The sequence below is a fragment of the Polyodon spathula genome, chromosome 8 (assembly GCF_017654505.1).
Source record: "Polyodon spathula isolate WHYD16114869_AA chromosome 8, ASM1765450v1, whole genome shotgun sequence".
NCBI lineage: Eukaryota > Metazoa > Chordata > Actinopteri > Acipenseriformes > Polyodontidae > Polyodon > Polyodon spathula.
In genome coordinates, this window is record NC_054541.1 from 50595846 (window position 1) to 50621703 (window position 25858).

At 48.1% G+C, this 25858-nt stretch overlaps 1 protein-coding gene across 1 annotated transcript in view; it reads left to right on the forward strand.

The window, feature by feature from the left end:
* The first annotated feature begins 5415 nt into the window (after positions 1-5415).
* The window catches only part of LOC121320130 (guanylyl cyclase-activating protein 1-like), a 20515-nt gene continuing 72 nt past the window's right edge, over positions 5416-25858 (forward strand). Inside the window, exons 1-4 of the mRNA XM_041258388.1 lie at positions 5416-5727; positions 11019-11168; positions 24601-24691; positions 25803-25858. The exon at positions 25803-25858 is cut by the window's right edge and continues 72 nt beyond it. Of these exons, the coding sequence (XP_041114322.1) occupies positions 5530-5727; positions 11019-11168; positions 24601-24691; positions 25803-25858 (495 nt within the window). The 5' untranslated portion in view covers positions 5416-5529. The remainder of the gene's footprint in view (positions 5728-11018; positions 11169-24600; positions 24692-25802) is intronic.

Consider the following 25858-nt stretch of genomic DNA (forward strand, 5'->3'; position numbering starts at 1 on the left):
AACACAACCACCAGAAATCAAAACAACCAACAGATTTGAGTCACTTCAGAATTTTGATGAGCAGAACCAACAACAAGAGAATGAAAGGAACAACATCCAGGACCCTATTGACAGTGGTGACCAGACAGCAAAAAGAAGGGAGGTCATGATTGTTGGGGACTCCATATTGAGAAACACAGCAAGTTCAATTCGCAGTTTGGACCCCCTTACTACAACAGTGTGCTGCCTTCCGGGAGCCTCGGTCAAGCACATCACTGAGAACGTGGACAGGCTCCTAGAACGAACAGGAGACGACCCGGTAGTAGTCGTCCACATCGGTACAAACAACATTGGAAGAGACAGACCAAAATCCCTGCAAAACAAATTCAGAGAGCTAGGAAGGAAATTAAAAGAGAAAACCAAAACTGTGGTATTTTCTGGTATACTACCGGCACCTTGCAAAGGACCATATGGACAGCTGGAAATAATTAATCAAAACGCATGGCTGAAGACGTGGTGCACACGGGAAGGCTTCACCTATCTTGATCATTGGACCACATTCTACAACCAGGACTATCTGTATAGACGGGACGGACTGCATTTAAATAACAAGGGAACCAGTCTACTTGGAGAAAAGATCCTCGAGCAGGTTCAGAAGCATTTAAACTAGAAAGGAAGGGGGGAGAAATCAACAAAAAAACAGAAGGGAGACCACATCAAAACAAGAACAACAACTCAGGTAAGACAACCATTAAATGTATTTATCTAAATGCTAGAAGTATCAGAAACAAAATTCTAGAACTTGAAGCTACTGCACTAACAGGTAACTATGATGTGATAGGTGTTACAGAAACGTGGTTGTCTGAGAGTGATGGGGACGAATATAATATTTGTGGGTATACACTGTATAGGAAAGACAGGCAGGACAGAAGAGGAGGAGGGGTAGCGCTATACATAAGAAACAGTCTTGAAGCCCAGGTGTTAAACCTGGACAAAGAAAATAAAACCGAATCAATATGGGTCAGAATAACGGACAAAAATTCAAAGGGCATAATAATAGGAGCATGCTATAGACCGCCAGATTCAGACGGTGAGCACAATAATCTGTTATACAATGACATTAGAAATGTGTGTAGCAAAGGAGAAGCCATACTAATGGGGGATTTCAACTTCCCCCAAATAAAATGGGAAAACCCGGTGGGGTGGAAATGACAAATGACTGCTTCCTAACACAATTTGTGAAGGCACCCACTAGAGGGGAGGCATGCCTTGATTTAGTCTTTTCAAATAACGAAGATAGAATAACTAAAACAGAGGTCAGAGAACCACTGGCAAACTCAGACCATAACATGGTCTCATTTGAAGTGTTTTTTAAATCCCCAAAAGTAATGACTAAAGCTAAGGTTTACAATTTTAGAAAAGCAAACTATGAAGGTATGAAACAGAGACTAACAGAAGTAGATTGGAGTAAAATAGAGAAAACACCCACAGAAGAAGGATGGTTGTTCTTCAAAAATGTAGTACTAGAGGCGCAAAACAATTACATCCCTAAAGTAGACAAATCTAAATGTAAAACTAAATTGCCAAAATGGTTTAATAGATCAATTAAAAAAAAATATTCAGCGAAAAAAGGCACTTTACAGAGCATTAAAAAAGGACCAAAAAGAAAGTACACAGAAAGAGTACACAGAACTGCAAACACAAGTCAAAAAGGAAGTTAGAAAGGCCAAGAGAGAAATAGAAATGAACATTGCTAAGGGAGCTAAAACCAATTCCAAAATGTTTTTCCAATATTACAACAGCAAGAGAACATTCAAAGAGGAGATTAAATGTTTAAGAGATACAAATGGCAAAATCGTAGAGGAAGGAAAAAAAATAGCAAATATGTTAAATGATTACTTTTCACAAGTTTTTACAAAGGAAGATACTGACAACATGCCCCACATGTCATCCAGTTCCTATCCAGTTTTAAATAACTTTAGCATAACTGAGGCAGAAGTGTTAAAGGGACTAGGAGCTCTTAAAATAAACAAATCCCCTGGGCCGGATGAGATCCTCCCAGTAGTACTCAAAGAAATGAAAGAAGTAATTTACAAACCGCTAACCAAGATCATGCAGCAGTCTCTTGACACAGGGGTGGTACCGACAGACTGGAAAATTGCAAACGTAATACCGATCCACAAAAAGGGAAACAAAACTGAACCAGGTAACTACAGACCAGTAAGCCTGACTTCTATTATATGCAAACTTATGGAAACTATAATAAGATCCAAAATGGAAAATTACCTATATGGTAACAGGGTACTGGGAGACAGTCAACATGGTTTTAGGAAAGGGAGATCGTGCCTAACTAACTTGCTTGATTTTTTTGAGGATGCAACATCGATAATGGATAATTGCAAAGCATATGACATGGTTTATTTAGATTTCCAGAAAGCTTTTGACAAAGTCCCGCACAAAAGATTAATTCTCAAACTGAACGCAGTTGGGATTCAAGGAAACACATGTACATGGATTAGGGAGTGGTTAACATGTAGAAAACAGAAAGTACTGATTAGAGGAAAAACCTCAGAATGGAGTGTGGTAACCAGCGGTGTACCACAGGGATCAGTATTAGGTCCTCTGCTATTCCTAATCTACATTAATGATTTAGATTCTGGTATAGTAAGCAAACTTGTTAAATTTGCAGACGACACAAAAGTAGGAGGAGTGGCAAACACTGTTGCAGCAGCAAAGGTCATTCAAAATGATCTAGACAAGATTCAGAACTGGGCAGACACATGGCAAATGACATTTAATAGAGAAAAGTGTAAGGTACTGCACGCAGGAAATAAAAATGTACATTATAAATATCATATGGGAGATATTGAAATTGGAGAAGGAATCTATGAAAAAGACCTAGGAGTTTTTGTTGACTCAGAAATGTCTTCATCTAGGCAATGTGGGGAAGCTATAAAAAAGGCTAACAAGATGCTCGGATACATTGTGAAAAGTGTTGAATTTAAATCAAGGGAAGTAATGTTAAAACTGTACAATGCACTTGTAAGACCTCATCTTGAATATTGTGTGCAGTTCTGGTCACCTCGCTATAAAAAAGATATTGCTGCTCTAGAAAGAGTGCAAAGAAGAGCGACCAGAATTATTTCGGGCTTAAAAGGCATGTCATATGCAGACAGGCTAAAAGAATTGAATCTGTTCAGTCTTGAACAAAGAAGACTACGTGGCGACCTAATTCAAGCATTCAAAATTCTAAAAGGTATTGACAGTGTCGACCCAAGGGACTTTTTCAGCCTGAAAAAAGAAACAAGGACCAGGGGTCACAAATGGAGTTTAGAAAAAGGGGCATTCAGAACAGAAAATAGGAGACACTTTTTTACACAGAGAATTGTGAGGGTCTGGAATCAACTCCCCAGTAATGTTGTTGAAGCTGACACCCTGGGATCCTTCAAGAAGCTGCTTGATGAGATTTTGGGATCAATAAGCTACTAACAACCAAACGAGCAAGATGGGCCGAATGGCCTCCTCTCGTTTGTAAACTTTCTTATGTTCTTATGTTCTTATTTGTTCCCCTGTAAAAGGGGGTCTTTGTAGTTGGAAGATGAGGTCAGATCTACACAGTAACCCCCTTCTGCTCCAAAACCGACTAAAAGACAAAGAAAGTGCTACTAGTCCTACCTAATCACTGCTTACCTAGCAGTAGATATGTCTGTACCAGCTGCATAAGTTATAATGCCTTTTCAAGAGTGCATCCGAAGTTCATGTCCAGCAGCATTAGGTCACTGTTTCCTGCTTGAGTAGCACTTCATCTACTTGGATCCTATTCTGAATGGCCACTGGCGTCCTATTTAACTGCTGTAACAAACAAGCTCTGCTTGAAAAGCTCAAGCAGTAAACTCGGTAATGCTTATGAGCTCAGCACTACCTGTACTGGCGCTTGGTGATGTTCAGCAACTGACTGTACTGGCTTTGGTTGTGAAGATTTAGCACAGCATTTTGTGTCATGCCAAGCAGTGTAGGGACTTCCTGTAAGGTACAAGGCAGGCAGCCCTACCAGCTCCAACACGACAAGAAAGCAAATTATGACGTGAAGACGGAGAAGCAACAAAACAACACAGTTTCATTCTTATGTGCTATAATATGTATTAGTTTCAAAGGTTAGGGCTGTTTCCCTTATGTTTACTTGAAATGTGTTGTGTGTGTCACACAACGCTGCCCGTTACACATGCATTTACCATGCTTTGCCTTGTTTATTTGATGTGCTTTTTATCATGCGTCTCTTTACAATGCTTACCTGTGCTTTACCATGTTTAAGCACACTTTGCTAGGGGGGGTAATTCTGGCCCTGGCTGGGACTATGCCCAGGGTTGCTAGAGACCCTGCTGGTTGGTCCTGTAAGTCCCATGGTGCCGTTCCACTGTGGACTGACTGGCTTCTTATAGCAAAACACCACAAATATAAATAGATATATACAGAAAAAAAAGACTTGCGTTATTGCTGTCTGTGCAAAGACTGGCGGGTGATCTTTGAGGTCTTACAAAGATTAAAACAAAGTTCTCAAGATACACCGGCTCTTTAAGGCCATGTAAGGTGATGCTATGAAACAGCTTAACACAGAGGGAGCCATGGATAAAGGTGCTGTATTAACAGAGCCTCTGCCGTGACTGTCAGACACATGTAGAAGGGCAGTCCTTTTCTGTTTCAGTGTGTGTCCTTCTGTGCTTTGCTAGCTGTGGCTTCAAGTCACAGCATTATAATGTAGGAGTATTGTAAAACCATTCCACGTTGCTGGCTGTCGTCTGGGTCTTTAATTCATTCCCAGGCTCAGGAACCCATTTTTCCAATCAGCTTTTGACAATTTTACCCACTGAGTGGCAGCAAAGCAGATCTCATCAGAGCCTCACCTGTCCTGTTGAGTTGCCAGCCCCTTTTAAACAGAAAGCCTCAGTCCTCCTGGCTACCATTACTGACTCACTAATCTGCTACTGCTTATACTGAGTACAAGACTAACTCCATTCTGAGCTTGAAAACACTGTTGATATCTTCCACTACAGTGCAAAAAGAGAGAGAGATACATTGACAGCACTCGCTGTATCTCGGAGGTTAAAATCATAGTGGCACATTTGTAAAATAAAGAGTGAAAGAAAAAAGAAAGAAAGAAAGCACATCCACTGCGGATTGAGGAAGCTCTGACCTTCCAGACACTGCTCCTGAAATAAACCCCTGTTGAGAGAGAGAAGGTTAAGTGGGGGGGTGGTATTAGCGAGCCCTGCTTTCCACACAGGCTGCTACGGATCTGACATTCTGAAACCCTTAATTCAGCGTTATTATAATGATCCAGGTTAAAACCTTGATTGGCTCAGCAGGAGATCAGTTCCATTTAAAAGCCGCAGCCACTAAGAAGCCACGCCTGTGTTGAGTGACTGTGCTGTGCGAAGCTTGAGCCTGAGCTTCCCCCTCACAGTAGACCAAGCAGGCTGAGAAGAAGCAGCTTCATCTCCTGATACCACCACTCTCTCTCTCCCTCTCTGACCCTCACTATCCTCAGCAGCAATGGGCAACGATAACAGCTCAGCGATAGACAACATGCAGGCGGTGGAGATCCATCACTGGTACAAGAAGTTCATGAAGGAGTGCCCGTCCGGACAGCTCACCCTGCATGAGTTCAAGCAGTTCTTTGGATTGAGGGGTTTGGACCCGGAAGCCAACGCCTACATCGAGCAGATGTTTCGCACCTTTGACATGAACAAGGTAAGGAATCTGGCCTGGTGAACCCCAGGGTGCTGCAGTGATGGGGTGAGCTCACAGACTCCTCCAGCTGCATGGTTAACCTGGAGGGAAACACCTTCTTTAGGGTTATAAAGAGCCAGCCTAGAATTTTAGGATTAAGACATTTAAAGAAAAATATTCAAATCTTTTATATATCATCATGTAATCAAAGAAACTACAAAATGACATCGCAAGAGTCTACCGGAAGCCAGAATAGCAGCACAGTGTTTGTTTCATGTTACATTTTTGAGTGGTTGCATTTTTCAAATTTAGTTTTTTGTCAAGTATATGGAAAAATACAAACCTGTAATTCAATATGTTAATGTAACATTATTGAGCAAGTTTTAGTCGACTTTATGAAGCTAAATTTTGGGGTGATGCAAAACCATTGACCAGAGCTGCATGTACTGTAGTGGGATGAAAATAAACCATAGTTGAACTCTTTGGGGGTTTTAGATTAAACCCATTATATTAAACTCAGGGCACCATTGCATAGGGGCTCCCTGTGAGCGGCACATCACGCTGTCACTGTCCTTGCGCTACCCCGGACAGCTGCCAGTGCTGACTGCTGACTGGAGCTGTGTAACAAGCACAGTGAGTCTATTCTAGCTGCCCCTATACCTGTGAGAGTTGAGGCCGAGGCAGGCAGCACGCTGCCGCTCTGCTGGTTGGAGATGAGAGCCAGGGCATCTCCTTCTGTGCGACTGCATGCCTACCCTTGTGCTGTGCACGTTTACTGAGGCACTGTGTGACATTGTAAACACTGTAGTACAGCACAGTCATGCACAGCTCTGCAAGGGGAAAATCCTGAGAAAGAGATAAGGTGGGGTTTAGGTTACCCGTGGAATAGCGAATGGACAACTTCTGTGCTTGAGTGTGTGTGTGTGGAGTACCTTGTGTGATTGAGTGTGTATGTGTGTGAGTGTACAGTAGCTTGTGTGATTGAGTGTGTATGTGTGTGAGTGTGTGTGAGTGTACAGTAGCTTGTGTGATTGAGTGTGTATGTGTGAGTGTACAGTAGCTTGTGTGAGTGTACAGTAGCTTGTGTGAGTGAGTGTGTATGTGTGTGAGTGTGTATGTGTGTGAGTGTACAGTAGCTTGTGTGATTGAGTGTGTATGTGTGTGAGTGTATGTGTGTAGTGTACAGTGTGTGTAATTGAGTGTGTATGTGTGTGAGTGTGTATGTGTGTGAGTGTACAGTAGCTTGTGTGATTGAGTGTGTATGTGTGTGAGTGTACAGTAGCTTGTGTGATTGAGTGTGTATGTGTGTGAGTGTACAGTAGCTTGTGTGATGGAGTGTGTGCATGTGTGAGTGTACAGTAGCGTGTGTGTGCATGTGTGAGTGTACAGTAGCTTGTGTGATGGAGTGTGTATGTGTGCGAGTGTACAGTAGCTTGTGTGATTGAGTGTGTATGTGTGTGAGTGTACAGTAGCTTGTGTGATGGAGTGTGTATGTGTGTGAGTGTACAGTAGCTTGTGTGATTGAGTGTGTATGTGTGTGAGTGTACAGTAGCTTGTGTGAGTGTACAGTAGCTTGTGTGATTGAGTGTGTATGTGTGTGAGTGTACAGTAGCTTGTGTGATTGAGTGTGTATGTGTGTGAGTGTGTGTGTGTGAGTGTACAGTAGCTTGTGTGATGGAGTGTGTATGTGTGTGAGTGTACAGTAGCTTGTGTGATGGAGTGTGTATGTGTGTGAGTGTACAGTAGCTTGTGTGATTGAGTGTGTATGTGTGTGAGTGTACAGTAGCTTGTGTGATGTGAGTGTGTATGTGTGTGAGTGTACAGTAGCTTGTGTGATGGAGTGTGTATGTGTGTGAGTGTACAGTAGCTTGTGTGATGGAGTGTGTATGTGTGTGAGTGTACAGTAGCTTGTGTGATGGAGTGTGTATGTGTGTGAATGTACAGTAGCTTGTGTGATTGAGTGTGTATGTGTGTGAGTGTACAGTAGCTTGTGTGATGGAGTGTGTATGTGTGCGAGTGTACAGTAGCTTGTGTGATTGAGTGTGTATGTGTGTGAGTGTACAGTAGCTTGTGTGATTGTGTGTGCATGTGTGTGTGTGTGTGAGTGTAGTAGCTTGTGTGATTGAGTGTGTGTGTGTGTGAGTGTACAGTAGCTTGTGTGATTGAGTGTGTATGTGTGTGAGTGTATAGTAGCTTGTGTGTGAGTGTGTATGTGTGTGAGTGTACCAGTAGCTTGTGTGATTGAGTGTGTATGTGTGTGAGTGTACAGTAGCTTGTGTGATGTGTGAGTGTACAGTAGCTTGTGTGATTGAGTAGTAGCTTGTGTGAATGAGTGTGTATGTGTGTGAGTGTACAGTAGCTTGTGTGATTGAGTGTGTATGTGTGTGAGTGTACAGTAGCTTGTGTGATTGAGTGTGTATGTGTGTGAGTGTACAGTAGCTTGTGTGATGGAGTGTGTATGTGTGTGAGTGTACAGTAGCTTGTGTGATTGAGTGTGTATGTGTGTGAGTGTACAGTAGCTTGTGTGATGGAGTGTGTGATTGTGTGTGTATGTGTGTGAGTGTACAGTAGCTTGTGTGATTGAGTGTGTGTGTATGTGTGTGAGTGTACAGTAGCTTGTGTGATTGAGTGTGTATGTGTGTGAGTGTATAGTAGTGAGTGTACAGTAGCTTGTGTAATTGAGTGTGTATGTGTGTGAGTGTACAGTAGCTTGTGTGATTGAGTGTGTATGTGTGTGAGTGTACAGTAGCTTGTGTGATTGAGTGTGTATGTGTGTGAGTGTACAGTAGCTTGTGTGATGGAGTGTGTATGTGTGTGAGTGTACAGTAGCTTGTGTGATGGAGTGTGTATGTGTGTGAGTGTACAGTAGCTTGTGTGATGGAGTGTGTATGTGTGTGAGTGTACAGTAGCTTGTGTGATGGAGTGTGTATGTGTGTGAGTGTACAGTAGCTTGTGTGATGGAGTGTGTATGTGTGTGAGTGTACAGTAGCTTGTGTGATGGAGTGTGTATGTGTGTGAGTGTACAGTAGCTTGTGTGATTGAGTGTGTATGTGTGTGAGTGTACAGTAGCTTGTGTGATGGAGTGTGTATGTGTGTGAGTGTACAGTAGCTTGTGTGATGGAGTGTGTATGTGTGTGAGTGTACAGTAGCTTGTGTGATGGAGTGTGTATGTGTGTGAGTGTACAGTAGCTTGTGTGATTGAGTGTGTATGTGTGTGAGTGTACAGTAGCTTGTGTGATTGAGTGTGTATGTGTGTGAGTGTACAGTAGCTTGTGTGATTGAGTGTGTATGTGTGTGAGTGTACAGTAGCTTGTGTGATGGAGTGTGTGTGTGTGAGTGTACAGTAGCTTGTGTGATTGAGTGTGTATGTGTGTGAGTGTACAGTAGCTTGTGTACAGTAGCTTGTGTGATTGAGTGTGTATGTGTGTGAGTGTACAGTAGCTTGTGTGATTGAGTGTGTATGTGTGTGAGTGTACAGTAGCTTGTGTAATTGAGTGTGTATGTGTGTGAGTGTATGTGTGTGAGTGTACAGTAGCTTGTGTGATGGAGTGTGTATGTGTGTGAGTGTACAGTAGCTTGTGTGATGGAGTGTGTATGTGTGTGAGTGTACAGTAGCTTGTGTGATGTGAGTGTGTATGTGTGTGAGTGTACAGTAGCTTGTGTGTGAGTGTGTGTATGTGAGTGTGTATGTGTGTATGTGTGTGAGTGTACAGTAGCTTGTGTGATGGAGTGTGTATGTGTGTGAGTGTACAGTAGCTTGTGTGATGGAGTGTGTATGTGTGTGAGTGTACAGTAGCTTGTGTGATTGAGTGTGTATGTGTGTGAGTGTACAGTAGCTTGTGTGATGGAGTGTGTATGTGTGTGAGTGTACAGTAGCTTGTGTGATTGAGTGTGTATGTGTGTGAGTGTACAGTAGCTTGTGTGATTGAGTGTGTATGTGTGTGAGTGTACAGTAGCTTGTGTGATTGAGTGTGTATGTGTGTGAGTGTACAGTAGCTTGTGTGATTGAGTGTGTATGTGTGTGAGTGTACAGTAGCTTGTGTGATTGAGTGTGTATGTGTGTGAGTGTACAGTAGTGTGTGTGATGGTGTGTGTTTGTGGAGTGTGTATGTGTGTGAGTGTACAGTAGCTTGTGTGATTGAGTGTGTATGTGTATGAGTGTACAGTAGCTTGTGTGATGGAGTGTGTGTATGTGTGAGTGTACAGTAGCTTGTGTGTGCATGTGTGAGTGTACAGTAGCTTGTGTGATGGAGTGTGTATGTGTGTGAGTGTACAGTAGCTTGTGTGATGGAGTGTGTATGTGTGTGAGTGTACAGTAGCTTGTGTGATGGAGTGTGTATGTGTGTGAGTGTACAGTAGCTTGTGTGATGGAGTGTGTGTAATGTGTGTGAGTGTACAGTAGCTTGTGTGATGGAGTGTGTATGTGTGTGAGTGTACAGTAGCTTGTGTGATGGAGTGTGTATGTGTGTGAGTGTACAGTAGCTTGTGTGTGTATGTGTGTATACAGTAGTGTGATTGAGAAAAAAAAAAACATATTTCAAGATGTTTCATTATTAAACATTTATTAAAGCAGAACAAACAGTCACTGTTCAGCCTGGTCACTGTTCAGCCTGGTCACTGTTCAGCATGGTCACTGTTCAGCATGGTCACTGTTGTTCAGCCTGGTCACTGCTGTTCAGCATGGTCACTGTTCAGCATGGTCACTGTTCAGCCTGGTCACTGTTCAGCCTGGTCACTGTTCAGCCTGGTCACTGCTGTTCAGCCTGGTCACTGCTGTTCAGCCTGGTCACTGCTGTTCAGCATGGTCACTGTTCAGCATGGTCACTGCTGTTCAGCATGGTCACTGTTCAGCCTAGTCACTGCTGTTCAGCCTGGTCACTGCTGTTCAGCATGGTCACTGTTCAGCATGGTCACTGTTCAGTGTGGCCACTGCCTTTCAGCATGGTCACTGTTCAGCATGGTCACTGTTCAGCCTAGTCACTGCTGTTCAGCCTGGTCACTGCTGTTCAGCATGGTCACTGTTCAGCATGGTCACTGCTGTTCAGCATGGTCACTGTTCAGCATGGTCACTGTTCAGCGTGGCCACTGCCTTTCAGCATGGTCACTGTTCAGCATGGTCACTGTTCAGCGTGGTCACTGTTCAGCATGGTCACTGTTCAGCCCCGCTGTACTGTGGGAAATGAACATGTATTGAGTATTAGCTATTCAGACATTAAACAGATCTGTATAAATCTCTCTATAGGGTAGTGTAGTGTACAAGTGTTTCATGGCAGTGCTGACTCACAGGCTCTCTCTCTCTGTCTCTCTCTCAGGACGGCTATATCGACTTCATGGAGTACGTTGCAGCTCTGAGTCTGGTGCTGCGTGGTAAGATGGAGCAGAAGCTGCGCTGGTACTTCAAGCTCTACGACGTGGACGGCAACGGCTGCATCGACCGCTACGAGCTCCTCAACATCATCAAGGTACGTGCTCAGCAGCGCCCCCAGGGGGTGGGTATGTGTGCTGAACCACATTGTGACTTCAGAGACGCCCGTACAGCGTCTTATCCAGAGTCGCTGATGGTTTAATTCACTTCCCAGTGCATTCAGCAGCCGCCGCTCACAGCCCTGGAGACTCGGGTGTCTCTTACGAGTGCATTATTACAAAAACGCATGGACCTCAGTGAAATAAATGTTAAGAAGGACAGGAAGATTTAATTCAATGCAACACTTGGTTTGCACAGTGCAGTACAGCGCCTCACTACACAGATATCAGTTGATTTGCACAGTGCAGTCCAGCGCCTCGCTACACAGAGATCAGTTGATTTGCACAGTGCAGATACAGCGCCTCGCTGCACAGAGATCAGTTGATTTGCACAGTGCAGTCCAGCGCCTCACTGCACAGAGATCAGTTGATTTGCACAGTGCAGTCCAGCGCCTCGCTACACAGAGATCAGTTGATTTGCACAGTGCAGATACAGTGCCTCGCTGCACAGAGATCAGTTGATTTGCACAGTGCAGATACAGCGCCTCGCTGCACAGAGATCAGTTGATTTGCACAGTGCAGATACAGCGCCTCGCTGCACAGAGATCAGTTGATTTGCACAGTGCAGATACAGCGCCTCGCTGCACAGAGATCAGTTGATTTGCACAGTGCAGTCCAGCGCCTCGCTGCACAGAGATCAGTTGATTTGCACAGTGCAGATACAGCGCCTCGCTGCACAGAGATCAGTTGATTTGCACAGTGCAGATACAGCGCCTCGCTGCACAGAGATCAGTTGATTTGCACAGTGCAGATACAGCGCCTCGCTGCACAGAGATCAGTTGATTTGCACAGTGCAGATACAGCGCCTCGCTGCACAGAGATCAGTTGATTTGCACAGTGCAGATACAGCGCCTCGCTGCACAGAGATCAGTTGATTTGCACAGTGCAGATACAGCGCCTCGCTGCACAGAGATCAGTTGATTTGCACAGTGCAGATACAGCGCCTCGCTGCACAGAGATCAGTTGATTTGCACAGTGCAGTCCAGCGCCTCGCTGCACAGAGATCAGTTGATTTGCACAGTGCAGATACAGCGCCTCGCTGCACAGAGATCAGTTGATTTGCACAGTGCAGATACAGCGCCTCGCTGCACAGAGATCAGTTGATTTGCACAGTGCAGTCCAGCGCCTCACTGCACAGAGATCAGTTGATTTGCACAGTGCAGTCCAGCGCCTCACTGCACAGAGATCAGTTGATTTGCACAGTGCAGTCCAGCGCCTCGCTACACAGAGATCAGTTGATTTGCACAGTGCAGTCCAGCGCCTCACTGCACAGAGATCAGTTGATTTGCACAGTGCAGTCCAGCGCCTCGCTACACAGAGATCAGTTGATTTGCACAGTGCAGTCCAGCGCCTCGCTGCACAGAGATCAGTTGATTTGCACAGTGCAGTCCAGCGCCTCGCTACACAGAGATCAGTTGATTTGCACAGTGCAGTCCAGCGCCTCGCTGCACAGAGATCAGTTGATTTGCACAGTGCAGATACAGCGCCTCGCTGCACAGAGATCAGTTGATTTGCACAGTGCAGTCCAGCGCCTCGCTGCACAGAGATCAGTTGATTTGCACAGTGCAGTCCAGCGCCTCGCTGCACAGAGATCAGTTGATTTGCACAGTGCAGATACAGCGCCTCGCTGCACAGAGATCAGTTGATTTGCACAGTGCAGATACAGCGCCTCGCTGCACAGAGATCAGTTGATTTGCACAGTGCAGTCCAGCGCCTCGCTGCACAGAGATCAGTTGATTTGCACAGTGCAGTCCAGTGCCTCGCTACACAGAGATCAGTTGATTTGCACAGTGCAGTACAGCGCCTCGCTGCACAGAGATCAGTTGATTTGCACAGTGCAGTCCAGCGCCTCGCTACACAGAGATCAGTTGATTTGCACAGTGCAGTCCAGCGCCTCACTACACAGAGATCAGTTGATTTGCACAGTGCAGTCCAGCGCCTCACTGCACAGAGATCAGTTGATTTGCACAGTGCAGTCCAGCGCCTCGCTACACAGAGATCAGTTGATTTGCACAGTGCAGTCCAGCGCCTCGCTGCACAGAGATCAGTTGATTTGCACAGTGCAGATACAGTGCCTCGCTACACAGAGATCAGTTGATTTGCACAGTGCAGATACAGCGCCTAGCTGCACAGAGATCAGTTGATTTGCACAGTGCAGTCCAGCGCCTCGCTACACAGAGATCAGTTGATTTGCACAGTGCAGATACAGCGCCTCGCTGCACAGAGATCAGTTGATTTGCACAGTGCAGATACAGCGCCTCGCTGCACAGAGATCAGTTGATTTGCACAGTGCAGTCCAGCGCCTCGCTGCACAGAGATCAGTTGATTTGCACAGTGCAGTACAGCGCCTCGCTGCACAGAGATCAGTTGATTTGCACAGTGCAGTCCAGCGCCTCGCTGCACAGAGATCAGTTGATTTGCACAGTGCAGATACAGCGCCTCGCTGCACAGAGATCAGTTGATTTGCACAGTGCAGATACAGCGCCTCGCTGCACAGAGATCAGTTGATTTGCACAGTGCAGTCCAGCGCCTCGCTGCACAGAGATCAGTTGATTTGCACAGTGCAGTACAGCGCCTCGCTGCACAGAGATCAGTTGATTTGCACAGTGCAGTCCAGCGCCTCGCTGCACAGAGATCAGTTGATTTGCACAGTGCAGATATAGTGCCTCGCTACACAGAGATCAGTTGATTTGCACAGTGCAGATACAGCGCCTAGCTGCACAGAGATCAGTTGATTTGCACAGTGCAGTCCAGCGCCTCGCTACACAGAGATCAGTTGATTTGCACAGTGCAGATACAGCGCCTCACTGCACAGAGATCAGTTGATTTGCACAGTGCAGTACAGCGCCTCACTACACAGATATCAGTTGATTTGCACGGTGCAGTCCAGCGCCTCACTGCACAGAGATCAGTTGATTTGCACAGTGCAGTACAGCGCCTCGCTGCACAGAGATCAGTTGATTTGCACAGTGCAGTCCAGCGCCTCGCTGCACAGAGATCAGTTGATTTGCACAGTGCAGATACAGCGCCTCGCTGCACAGAGATCAGTTGATTTGCACAGTGCAGATACAGCGCCTCGCTGCACAGAGATCAGTTGATTTGCACAGTGCAGATACAGCGCCTCGCTGCACAGAGATCAGTTGATTTGCACAGTGCAGATACAGCGCCTCGCTGCACAGAGATCAGTTGATTTGCACAGTGCAGTCCAGCGCCTCGCTGCACAGAGATCAGTTGATTTGCACAGTGCAGTCCAGCGCCTCGCTGCACAGAGATCAGTTGATTTGCACAGTGCAGATACAGCGCCTCGCTGCACAGAGATCAGTTGATTTGCACAGTGCAGATACAGCGCCTCGCTGCACAGAGATCAGTTGATTTGCACAGTGCAGTACAGCGCCTCGCTGCACAGAGATCAGTTGATTTGCACAGTGCAGTCCAGCGCCTCGCTGCACAGAGATCAGTTGATTTGCACAGTGCAGTCCAGCGCCTCGCTGCACAGAGATCAGTTGATTTGCACAGTGCAGTCCAGCGCCTCGCTGCACAGAGATCAGTTGATTTGCACAGTGCAGATACAGCGCCTCGCTGCACAGAGATCAGTTGATTTGCACAGTGCAGTCCAGCGCCTCGCTGCACAGAGATCAGTTGATTTGCACAGTGCAGATACAGCGCCTCGCTGCACAGAGATCAGTTGATTTGCACAGTGCAGATACAGCGCCTCGCTGCACAGAGATCAGTTGATTTGCACAGTGCAGATACAGCGCCTCGCTGCACAGAGATCAGTTGATTTGCACAGTGCAGATACAGCGCCTCGCTGCACAGAGATCAGTTGATTTGCACAGTGCAGATACAGCGCCTCGCTGCACAGAGATCAGTTGATTTGCACAGTGCAGTCCAGCGCCTCGCTGCACAGAGATCAGTTGATTTGCACAGTGCAGATACAGCGCCTCGCTGCACAGAGATCAGTTGATTTGCACAGTGCAGATACAGCGCCTCGCTGCACAGAGATCAGTTGATTTGCACAGTGCAGCTCACAGCGCCTCGCTGCACAGAGAGATCAGTTGATTTGCACAGTGCAGATACAGCGCCTCGCTGCACAGAGATCAGTTGATTTGCACAGTGCAGTCCAGCGCCTCGCTGCACAGAGATCAGTTAATTTGCACAGTGCAGATACAGCACCTCGCTGCACAGAGATCAGTTGTTTTGAAGAGTGCAGTCCAGCACCTCGCTGCACAGAGATCAGTTGATTTGCACAGTGCAGTACAGCGCCTCGCTGCACAGAGATCAGTTGATTTGCACAGTGCAGATACAGCGCCTCGCTGCACAGAGATCAGTTGATTTGCACAGTGCAGTCCAGCGCCTCGCTGCACAGAGATCAGTTGATTTGCACAGTGCAGATACAGCGCCTCGCTGCACAGAGATCAGTTGATTTGCACAGTGCAGTACAGCGCCTCGCTACACAGAGATCAGTTGATTTGCACAGTGCAGTCCAGCGCCTCGCTGCACAGAGATCAGTTGATTTGCACAGTGCAGATACAGCGCCTCGCTGCACAGAGATCAGTTGATTTGCACAGTGCAGATACAGCGCCTCGCTGCACAGAGATCAGTTGATTTGCACAGTGCAGTCCAGCGCCTCGCTGCACAGAGATCAGTTGATTTGCACAGTGCAGATACAGCGCCTCGCTGCACAGAGATCAGTTGATTTGCACAGTGCAGATACAGCGCCTCGCTGCACAGAGATCAGTTGATTTGCACAGTGCAGTCCAGCGCCTCGCTGCACAGAGATCAGTTGATTTGCACAGTGCAGATACAGCGCCTCGCTGCACAGAGATCAGTTGATTTGCACAGTGCAGTCCAGCGCCTCGCTACACAGAGATCAGTTGATTTGCACAGTGCAGATACAGCGCCTCACTGCACAGAGATCAGTTGATTTGCACAGTGCAGTACAGCGCCTCACTACACAGATATCAGTTGATTTGCACAGTGCAGATACAGCGCCTAGCTGCACAGAGATCAGTTGATTTGCACAGTGCAGTCCAGCGCCTCGCTACACAGAGATCAGTTGATTTGCACAGTGCAGATACAGCGCCTCGCTGCACAGAGATCAGTTGATTTGCACAGTGCAGATACAGCGCCTCGCTGCACAGAGATCAGTTGATTTGCACAGTGCAGATACAGCGCCTCGCTGCACAGAGATCAGTTGATTTGCACAGTGCAGATACAGCGCCTCGCTGCACAGAGATCAGTTGATTTGCACAGTGCAGTCCAGCGCCTCGCTGCACAGAGATCAGTTGATTTGCACAGTGCAGATACAGCGCCTCGCTGCACAGAGATCAGTTGATTTGCACAGTGCAGTCCAGCGCCTCGCTGCACAGAGATCAGTTGATTTGCACAGTGCAGATACAGCGCCTCGCTGCACAGAGATCAGTTGATTTGCACAGTGCAGTCCAGCGCCTCGCTGCACAGAGATCAGTTGATTTGCACAGTGCAGATACAGCGCCTCGCTGCACAGAGATCAGTTGATTTGCACAGTGCAGATACAGCGCCTCGCTGCACAGAGATCAGTTGATTTGCACAGTGCAGTCCAGCGCCTCGCTGCACAGAGATCAGTTGATTTGATTTGCACAGTGCAGATTTGCACAGTGCACAGCGCCTCGCTGCACAGAGATCAGTTGATTTGCACAGTGCAGATACAGCGCCTCGCTGCACAGAGATCAGTTGATTTGCACAGTGCAGTACAGCGCCTCGCTGCACAGAGATCAGTTGATTTGCACAGTGCAGTCCAGCGCCTCGCTGCACAGAGATCAGTTGATTTGCACAGTGCAGATACAGCGCCTCGCTGCACAGAGATCAGTTGATTTGCACAGTGCAGTCCAGCGCCTCGCTGCACAGAGATCAGTTGATTTGCACAGTGCAGTCCAGCGCCTCGCTGCACAGAGATCAGTTGATTTGCACAGTGCAGATACAGCGCCTCGCTGCACAGAGATCAGTTGATTTGCACAGTGCAGTACAGCGCCTCGCTACACAGAGATCAGTTGATTTGCACAGTGCAGATACAGCGCCTCGCTGCACAGAGATCAGTTGATTTGCACAGTGCAGATACAGCGCCTCGCTGCACAGAGATCAGTTGATTTGCACAGTGCAGTCCAGCGCCTCGCTGCACAGAGATCAGTTGATTTGCACAGTGCAGATACAGCGCCTCGCTGCACAGAGATCAGTTGATTTGCACAGTGCAGTCCAGCGCCTCGCTGCACAGAGATCAGTTGATTTGCACAGTGCAGATACAGCGCCTCGCTGCACAGAGATCAGTTGATTTGCACAGTGCAGTCCAGCGCCTCGCTGCACAGAGATCAGTTGATTTGCACAGTGCAGATACAGCGCCTCGCTGCACAGAGATCAGTTGATTTGCACAGTGCAGATACAGCGCCTCGCTGCACAGAGATCAGTTGATTTGCACAGTGCAGTCCAGCGCCTCGCTGCACAGAGATCAGTTGATTTGCACAGTGCAGATACAGCGCCTCGCTGCACAGAGATCAGTTGATTTGCACAGTGCAGATACAGCGCCTCGCTGCACAGAGATCAGTTGATTTGCACAGTGCAGATACAGCGCCTCGCTGCACAGAGATCAGTTGATTTGCACAGTGCAGATACAGCGCCTCGCTGCACAGAGATCAGTTGATTTGCACAGTGCAGATACAGCGCCTCGCTGCACAGAGATCAGTTGATTTGCACAGTGCAGTCCAGCGCCTCGCTGCACAGAGATCAGTTGATTTGCACAGTGCAGATACAGCGCCTCGCTGCACAGAGATCAGTTGATTTGCACAGTGCAGATACAGCGCCTCGCTGCACAGAGATCAGTTGATTTGCACAGTGCAGTCCAGCGCCTCGCTGCACAGAGATCAGTTGATTTGCACAGTGCAGATACAGCGCCTCGCTGCACAGAGATCAGTTGATTTGCACAGTGCAGATACAGCGCCTCGCTGCACAGAGATCAGTTGATTTGCACAGTGCAGATACAGCGCCTCGCTGCACAGAGATCAGTTGATTTGCACAGTGCAGATACAGCGCCTCGCTGCACAGAGATCAGTTGATTTGCACAGTGCAGATACAGCGCCTCGCTGCACAGAGATCAGTTGATTTGCACAGTGCAGTCCAGCGCCTCGCTGCACAGAGATCAGTTGATTTGCACAGTGCAGATACAGCGCCTCGCTGCACAGAGATCAGTTGATTTGCACAGTGCAGATACAGCGCCTCGCTGCACAGAGATCAGTTGATTTGCACAGTGCAGATACAGCGCCTCGCTGCACAGAGATCAGTTGATTTGCACAGTGCAGTCCAGCGCCTCGCTGCACAGAGATCAGTTGATTTGCACAGTGCAGATACAGCGCCTCGCTGCACAGAGATCAGTTGATTTGCACAGTGCAGTCCAGCGCCTCGCTGCACAGAGATCAGTTGATTTGCACAGTGCAGATACAGCGCCTCGCTGCACAGAGATCAGTTGATTTGCACAGTGCAGTCCAGCGCCTCGCTGCACAGAGATCAGTTGATTTGCACAGTGCAGATACAGCGCCTCGCTGCACAGAGATCAGTTGATTTGCACAGTGCAGTACAGCGCCTCACTACACAGAGATCAGTTGATTTGCACAGTGCAGATACAGCGCCTCGCTGCACAGAGATCAGTTGATTTGCACAGTGCAGATACAGCGCCTCGCTGCACAGAGATCAGTTGATTTGCACAGTGCAGATACAGCGCCTCGCTGCACAGAGATCAGTTGATTTGCACAGTGCAGATACAGCGCCTCGCTGCACAGAGATCAGTTGATTTGCACAGTGCAGATACAGCGCCTCGCTGCACAGAGATCAGTTGATTTGCACAGTGCAGATACAGCGCCTCGCTGCACAGAGATCAGTTGATTTGCACAGTGCAGATACAGCGCCTCGCTGCACAGAGATCAGTTGATTTGCACAGTGCAGTCCAGCGCCTCGCTGCACAGAGATCAGTTGATTTGCACAGTGCAGATACAGCGCCTCGCTGCACAGAGATCAGTTGATTTGCACAGTGCAGATACAGCGCCTCGCTGCACAGAGATCAGTTGATTTGCACAGTGCAGATACAGCGCCTCGCTGCACAGAGATCAGTTGATTTGCACAGTGCAGATACAGCGCCTCGCTGCACAGAGATCAGTTGATTTGCACAGTGCAGATACAGCGCCTCGCTGCACAGAGATCAGTTGATTTGCACAGTGCAGATACAGCGCCTCGCTGCACAGAGATCAGTTGATTTGCACAGTGCAGTCCAGCGCCTCGCTGCACAGAGATCAGTTGATTTGCACAGTGCAGTCCAGCGCCTCGCTGCACAGAGATCAGTTGATTTGCACAGTGCAGATACAGCGCCTCGCTGCACAGAGATCAGTTGATTTGCACAGTGCAGTCCAGCGCCTCGCTGCACAGAGATCAGTTGATTTGCACAGTGCAGATACAGCGCCTCGCTGCACAGAGATCAGTTGATTTGCACAGTGCAGATACAGCGCCTCGCTGCACAGAGATCAGTTGATTTGCACAGTGCAGATACAGCGCCTCGCTGCACAGAGATCAGTTGATTTGCACAGTGCAGTCCAGCGCCTCGCTGCACAGAGATCAGTTGATTTGCACAGTGCAGATACAGCGCCTCGCTGCACAGAGATCAGTTGATTTGCACAGTGCAGATACAGCGCCTCGCTGCACAGAGATCAGTTGATTTGCACAGTGCAGTCCAGCGCCTCGCTGCACAGAGATCAGTTGATTTGCACAGTGCAGATACAGCGCCTCGCTGCACAGAGATCAGTTGATTTGCACAGTGCAGATACAGCGCCTCGCTGCACAGAGATCAGTTGATTTGCACAGTGCAGTCCAGCGCCTCGCTGCACAGAGATCAGTTGATTTGCACAGTGCAGATACAGCGCCTCGCTGCACAGAGATCAGTTGATTTGCACAGTGCAGTCCAGCGCCTCGCTGCACAGAGATCAGTTGATTTGCACAGTGCAGATACAGCGCCTCGCTGCACAGAGATCAGTTGATTTGCACAGTGCAGTACAGCGCCTCACTGCACAGAGATCAGTTGATTTGCACAGTGCAGTCCAGCGCCTCGCTGCACAGAGATCAGTTGATTTTCACAGTGCAGATACAGCGCCTCGCTGCACAGAGATCAGTTGATTTTCACAGTGCAGATACAGCGCCTCGCTGCACAGAGATCAGTTGATTTGCACAGTGCAGATACAGCGCCTCGCTGCACAGAGATCAGTTGATTTGCACAGTGCAGTCCAGCGCCTCGCTGCACAGAGATCAGTTGATTTGCACAGTGCAGATACAGCGCCTCGCTGCACAGAGATCAGTTGATTTGCACAGTGCAGTCCAGCGCCTCGCTGCACAGAGATCAGTTGATTTGCACAGTGCAGTCCAGCGCCTCGCTGCACAGAGATCAGTTGATTTGCACAGTGCAGTCCAGCGCCTCGCTGCACAGAGATCAGTTGATTTGCACAGTGCAGATATAGTGCCTCGCTACACAGAGATCAGTTGATTTGCACAGTGCAGTCCAGCGCCTCGCTGCACAGAGATCAGTTGATTTGCACAGTGCAGATACAGCGCCTCGCTGCACAGAGATCAGTTGATTTGCACAGTGCAGATACAGCGCCTCGCTGCACAGAGATCAGTTGATTTGCACAGTGCAGATACAGCGCCTCGCTGCACAGAGATCAGTTGATTTGCACAGTGCAGATACAGCGCCTCGCTGCACAGAGATCAGTTGATTTGCACAGTGCAGTCCAGCGCCTCGCTGCACAGAGATCAGTTGATTTGCACAGTGCAGATACAGCGCCTCGCTGCACAGAGATCAGTTGATTTGCACAGTGCAGATACAGCGCCTCGCTGCACAGAGATCAGTTGATTTGCACAGTGCAGATACAGCGCCTCGCTGCACAGAGATCAGTTGATTTGCACAGTGCAGATACAGCGCCTCGCTGCACAGAGATCAGTTGATTTGCACAGTGCAGATACAGCGCCTCGCTGCACAGAGATCAGTTGATTTGCACAGTGCAGTCCAGCGCCTCGCTGCACAGAGATCAGTTGATTTGCACAGTGCAGATACAGCGCCTCGCTGCACAGAGATCAGTTGATTTGCACAGTGCAGATACAGCGCCTCGCTGCACAGAGATCAGTTGATTTGCACAGTGCAGTCCAGCGCCTCGCTGCACAGAGATCAGTTGATTTGCACAGTGCAGTCCAGCGCCTCGCTGCACAGAGATCAGTTGATTTGCACAGTGCAGATACAGCGCCTCGCTGCACAGAGATCAGTTGATTTGCACAGTGCAGATACAGCGCCTCGCTGCACAGAGATCAGTTGATTTGCACAGTGCAGTCCAGCGCCTCGCTGCACAGAGATCAGTTGATTTGCACAGTGCAGATACAGCGCCTCGCTGCACAGAGATCAGTTGATTTGCACAGTGCAGATACAGCGCCTCGCTGCACAGAGATCAGTTGATTTGCACAGTGCAGTCCAGCGCCTCGCTGCACAGAGATCAGTTGATTTGCACAGTGCAGATACAGCGCCTCGCTGCACAGAGATCAGTTGATTTGCACAGTGCAGATACAGCGCCTCGCTGCACAGAGATCAGTTGATTTGCACAGTGCAGTCCAGCGCCTCGCTGCACAGAGATCAGTTGATTTGCACAGTGCAGATACAGCGCCTCGCTGCACAGAGATCAGTTGATTTGCACAGTGCAGATACAGCGCCTCGCTGCACAGAGATCAGTTGATTTGCACAGTGCAGTCCAGCGCCTCGCTGCACAGAGATCAGTTGATTTGCACAGTGCAGATACAGCGCCTCGCTGCACAGAGATCAGTTGATTTGCACAGTGCAGTCCAGCGCCTCGCTGCACAGAGATCAGTTGATTTGCACAGTGCAGTACAGCGCCTCGCTGCACAGAGATCAGTTGATTTGCACAGTGCAGATACAGCGCCTCGCTGCACAGAGATCAGTTGATTTGCACAGTGCAGATACAGCGCCTCGCTGCACAGAGATCAGTTGATTTGCACAGTGCAGTCCAGCGCCTCGCTGCACAGAGATCAGTTGATTTGCACAGTGCAGTCCAGCGCCTCGCTGCACAGAGATCAGTTGATTTGCACAGTGCAGATACAGCGCCTCGCTGCACAGAGATCAGTTGATTTGCACAGTGCAGATATAGTGCCTCGCTGCACAGAGATCAGTTGATTTGCACAGTGCAGTACAGCGCCTCGCTGCACAGAGATCAGTTGATTTGCACAGTGCAGTCCAGCGCCTCGCTGCACAGAGATCAGTTGATTTGCACAGTGCAGATTTTCACAGTGCAGTGCACAGATATCATTTGCAGTGCTCGCCTGCACAGAGATCAGTTGATTTGCACAGTGCACAGCGCCTCGCTGCACAGAGATCAGTTGATTTGCACAGTGCAGATACAGCGCCTCGCTGCACAGAGATCAGTTGATTTGCACAGTGCAGATACAGCGCCTCGCTGCACAGAGATCAGTTGATTTGCACAGTGCAGATACAGCGCCTCGCTGCACAGAGATCAGTTGATTTGCACAGTGCAGATACAGCGCCTCGCTGCACAGAGATCAGTTGATTTGCACAGTGCAGATACAGCGCCTCGCTGCACAGAGATCAGTTGATTTGCACAGTGCAGATACAGTGCCTCGCTGCACAGAGATCAGTTGATTTGAAGAGTGCAGTCCAGCGCCTCGCTGCACAGAGATCAGTTGATTTGAAGAGTGCAGATACAGCGCCTCACTGCACAGAGATCAGTTGATTTGCACAGTGCAGATACAGCGTCTCACTGCACAGAGATCAGTTAATTTGCACAGTGCAGATACAGCACCTCGCTGCACAGAGATCAGTTGTTTTGAAGAGTGCAGTCCAGCACCTCGCTGCACAGAGATCAGTTGATTTGCACAGTGCAGTACAGCGCCTCGCTGCGCAAAGATCAGTTGATTTGCACAGTGCAGATACAGCGCCTCGCTGCACAGAGATCAGTTGATTTGCACAGTGCAGATACAGCGCCTCGCTGCACAGAGATCAGTTGATTTGCACAGTGCAGTCCAGCGCCTCGCTGCACAGAGATCAGTTGATTTGCACAGTGCAGATACAGCGCCTCGCTGCACAGAGATCAGTTGATTTGCACAGTGCAGATACAGCGCCTCGCTGCACAGAGATCAGTTGATTTGCACAGTGCAGATACAGCGCCTCGCTGCACAGAGATCAGTTGATTTGCACAGTGCAGATACAGCGCCTCGCTGCACAGAGATCAGTTGATTTGCACAGTGCAGATACAGTGCCTCGCTGCACAGAGATCAGTTGATTTGCACAGTGCAGATACAGCGCCTCGCTGCACAGAGATCAGTTGATTTGCACAGTGCAGTCCAGCGCCTCGCTGCACAGAGATCAGTTGATTTGCACAGTGCAGATACAGCGCCTCGCTGCACAGAGATCAGTTGATTTGCACAGTGCAGATACAGCGCCTCGCTGCACAGAGATCAGTTGATTTGCACAGTGCAGATACAGCGCCTCGCTGCACAGAGATCAGTTGATTTGCACAGTGCAGATACAGCGTCTCACTGCACAGAGATCAGTTAATTTGCACAGTGCAGATACAGCACCTCGCTGCACAGAGATCAGTTGATTTGAAGAGTGCAGTCCAGCACCTCGCTGCACAGAGATCAGTTGATTTGCACAGTGCAGATACAGCGCCTCGCTGCACAGAGATCAGTTGATTTGCACAGTGCAGATACAGCGCCTCGCTGCACAGAGATCAGTTGATTTGAAGAGTGCAGTCCAGCGCCTCGCTGCACAGAGATCAGTTGATTTGAAGAGTGCAGTCCAGCGCCTCGCTGCACAGAGATCAGTTAATTTGCACAGTGCAGATACAGTGCCTCGCTGCACAGAGATCAGTTAATTTGCACAGTGGAGATACAGCGCCTCGCTGCACAGAGATCAGTAGATTTGAAGAGTGCAGTCCAGCGTCTCGCTACACAGACATCAATTGCACTTGAACCCTTTGAATGTCAAGCCCTCTCTCTCTTTCCTAAGCGGCTCTGCTAATTCGCTCCTGGGGGATTACACTTCTCACTCCTGTATTTATAGTTGCTGCTGATCAGCTTTGGATAAAATACTAATGAGTGTTTAAACATGAAGTACCTGCAACATGACCTTCCTAGTTTATCCACCCATCCCTCCCTTCTCTCTCTCACTTCATCTCAGTCCAGTTCAACTCAATAACACTTTGCCCATGTGTTGTATTAGATACAGCATAAATAAAAGCATTCAGAAATGTGAACTAACACAGTTTCCCCTCCCTTGCTCTCCTCCAGGCTATCAGGGCGATCAATGGCTGTGATCAGGTTTCATCAGTGGAGGAGTTCACAAACAGAGTGTTTGACAAGATCGACGTGAATGGAGATGGTGGGTCACTGTCTATTTCAGTTTCATAATGTATCTAAGCGCCTCGCTCTTTTTTTGATGGACCAAAAAGGTCAGTCTTAGGACAACCGCGAGATCCAGCCCCACTGTGTCAAGTACCGCGAACGAGGCCTATGTAACGTTGGGAGTGACAGCTAGCGGATGTCAAGCAGACAACGTTTTAGCTAATACCTTCATCAGTGAGGTAACTCCGTGTGGCAGAGCACAGCTCTGCTCTTTAGAAATTGGCAGGGATGGGGTTAAATTCCCCTACCTGCCTGGGTTCATTGTGTTCAGGTGGCTGGGGTTGATTAGTTGATTAGTTTAATTAACGATCAATCAGCGCCCAGCCACCTGACATAAAAGGAGGCCTCTGCTTCTCATTAGGGAGGAGGGAGCTGAGGAAGCAGGTTGGTGGTTTGTTGTGGTATTTTTGAAAGTTTTGAATCCAGTGAAGGCATTGCCCAGCCTGGAAACCTTTATTTTTGTGAATTTTGTTTTTTGTTTTATTTGTGTTTAAAGATTTGTTTTGCCCTTGTGCACCTGTATTTTTGTTTATTTATAATAAAATTAGTTTTTTTTTTTAACTGCAGACTGTTTCTGGGCCTCTATCCACTTGCCAGCCTGCCACACTCCGATAAAAGTTTACCATAGCTATAGCGTCATAAAGCACAGTGAAAGCATGGTAAAGCATATATAAAAAAAACAAAACGTGACAACCCAGGGTAAACTATGGTAAATGCACACTATAACCAAGGGAAAAGCACGGAGGGGAACCTGCCAGAATACCATACACACATACTGTGCTAAACTAAAGGGAAGTACAAGAGTTTTGAAACGCAAGGAAGTGTAAACCTGGCCTGTGGTAATCCAGCTGTCTTTCTGACGTGGTGTGAGCTCTGTCTCTGCCTGTCCCCTCACTGTGAGCTCTCTGTCTCTGCCTGTCCCCTCTCTGTGAGCTCTCTGTCTCTAACTGTCCCCTCTCTGTGAGCTCTCTGTCTCTGCCTGTCCCCTCTAGGTGAGCTCTCTGTCTCTGCCTGTCCCCTCTCTGTGAGCTATCTGTCTCTGCCTGTCCCCTCCCTGTAAGTTCACTGTCTCTGTCTGTCCCCTCTAGGTGAGCTGTCCCTGGATGAGTTTGTGGAGGGAGCCCGGAAAGACGAGGAGTTCATG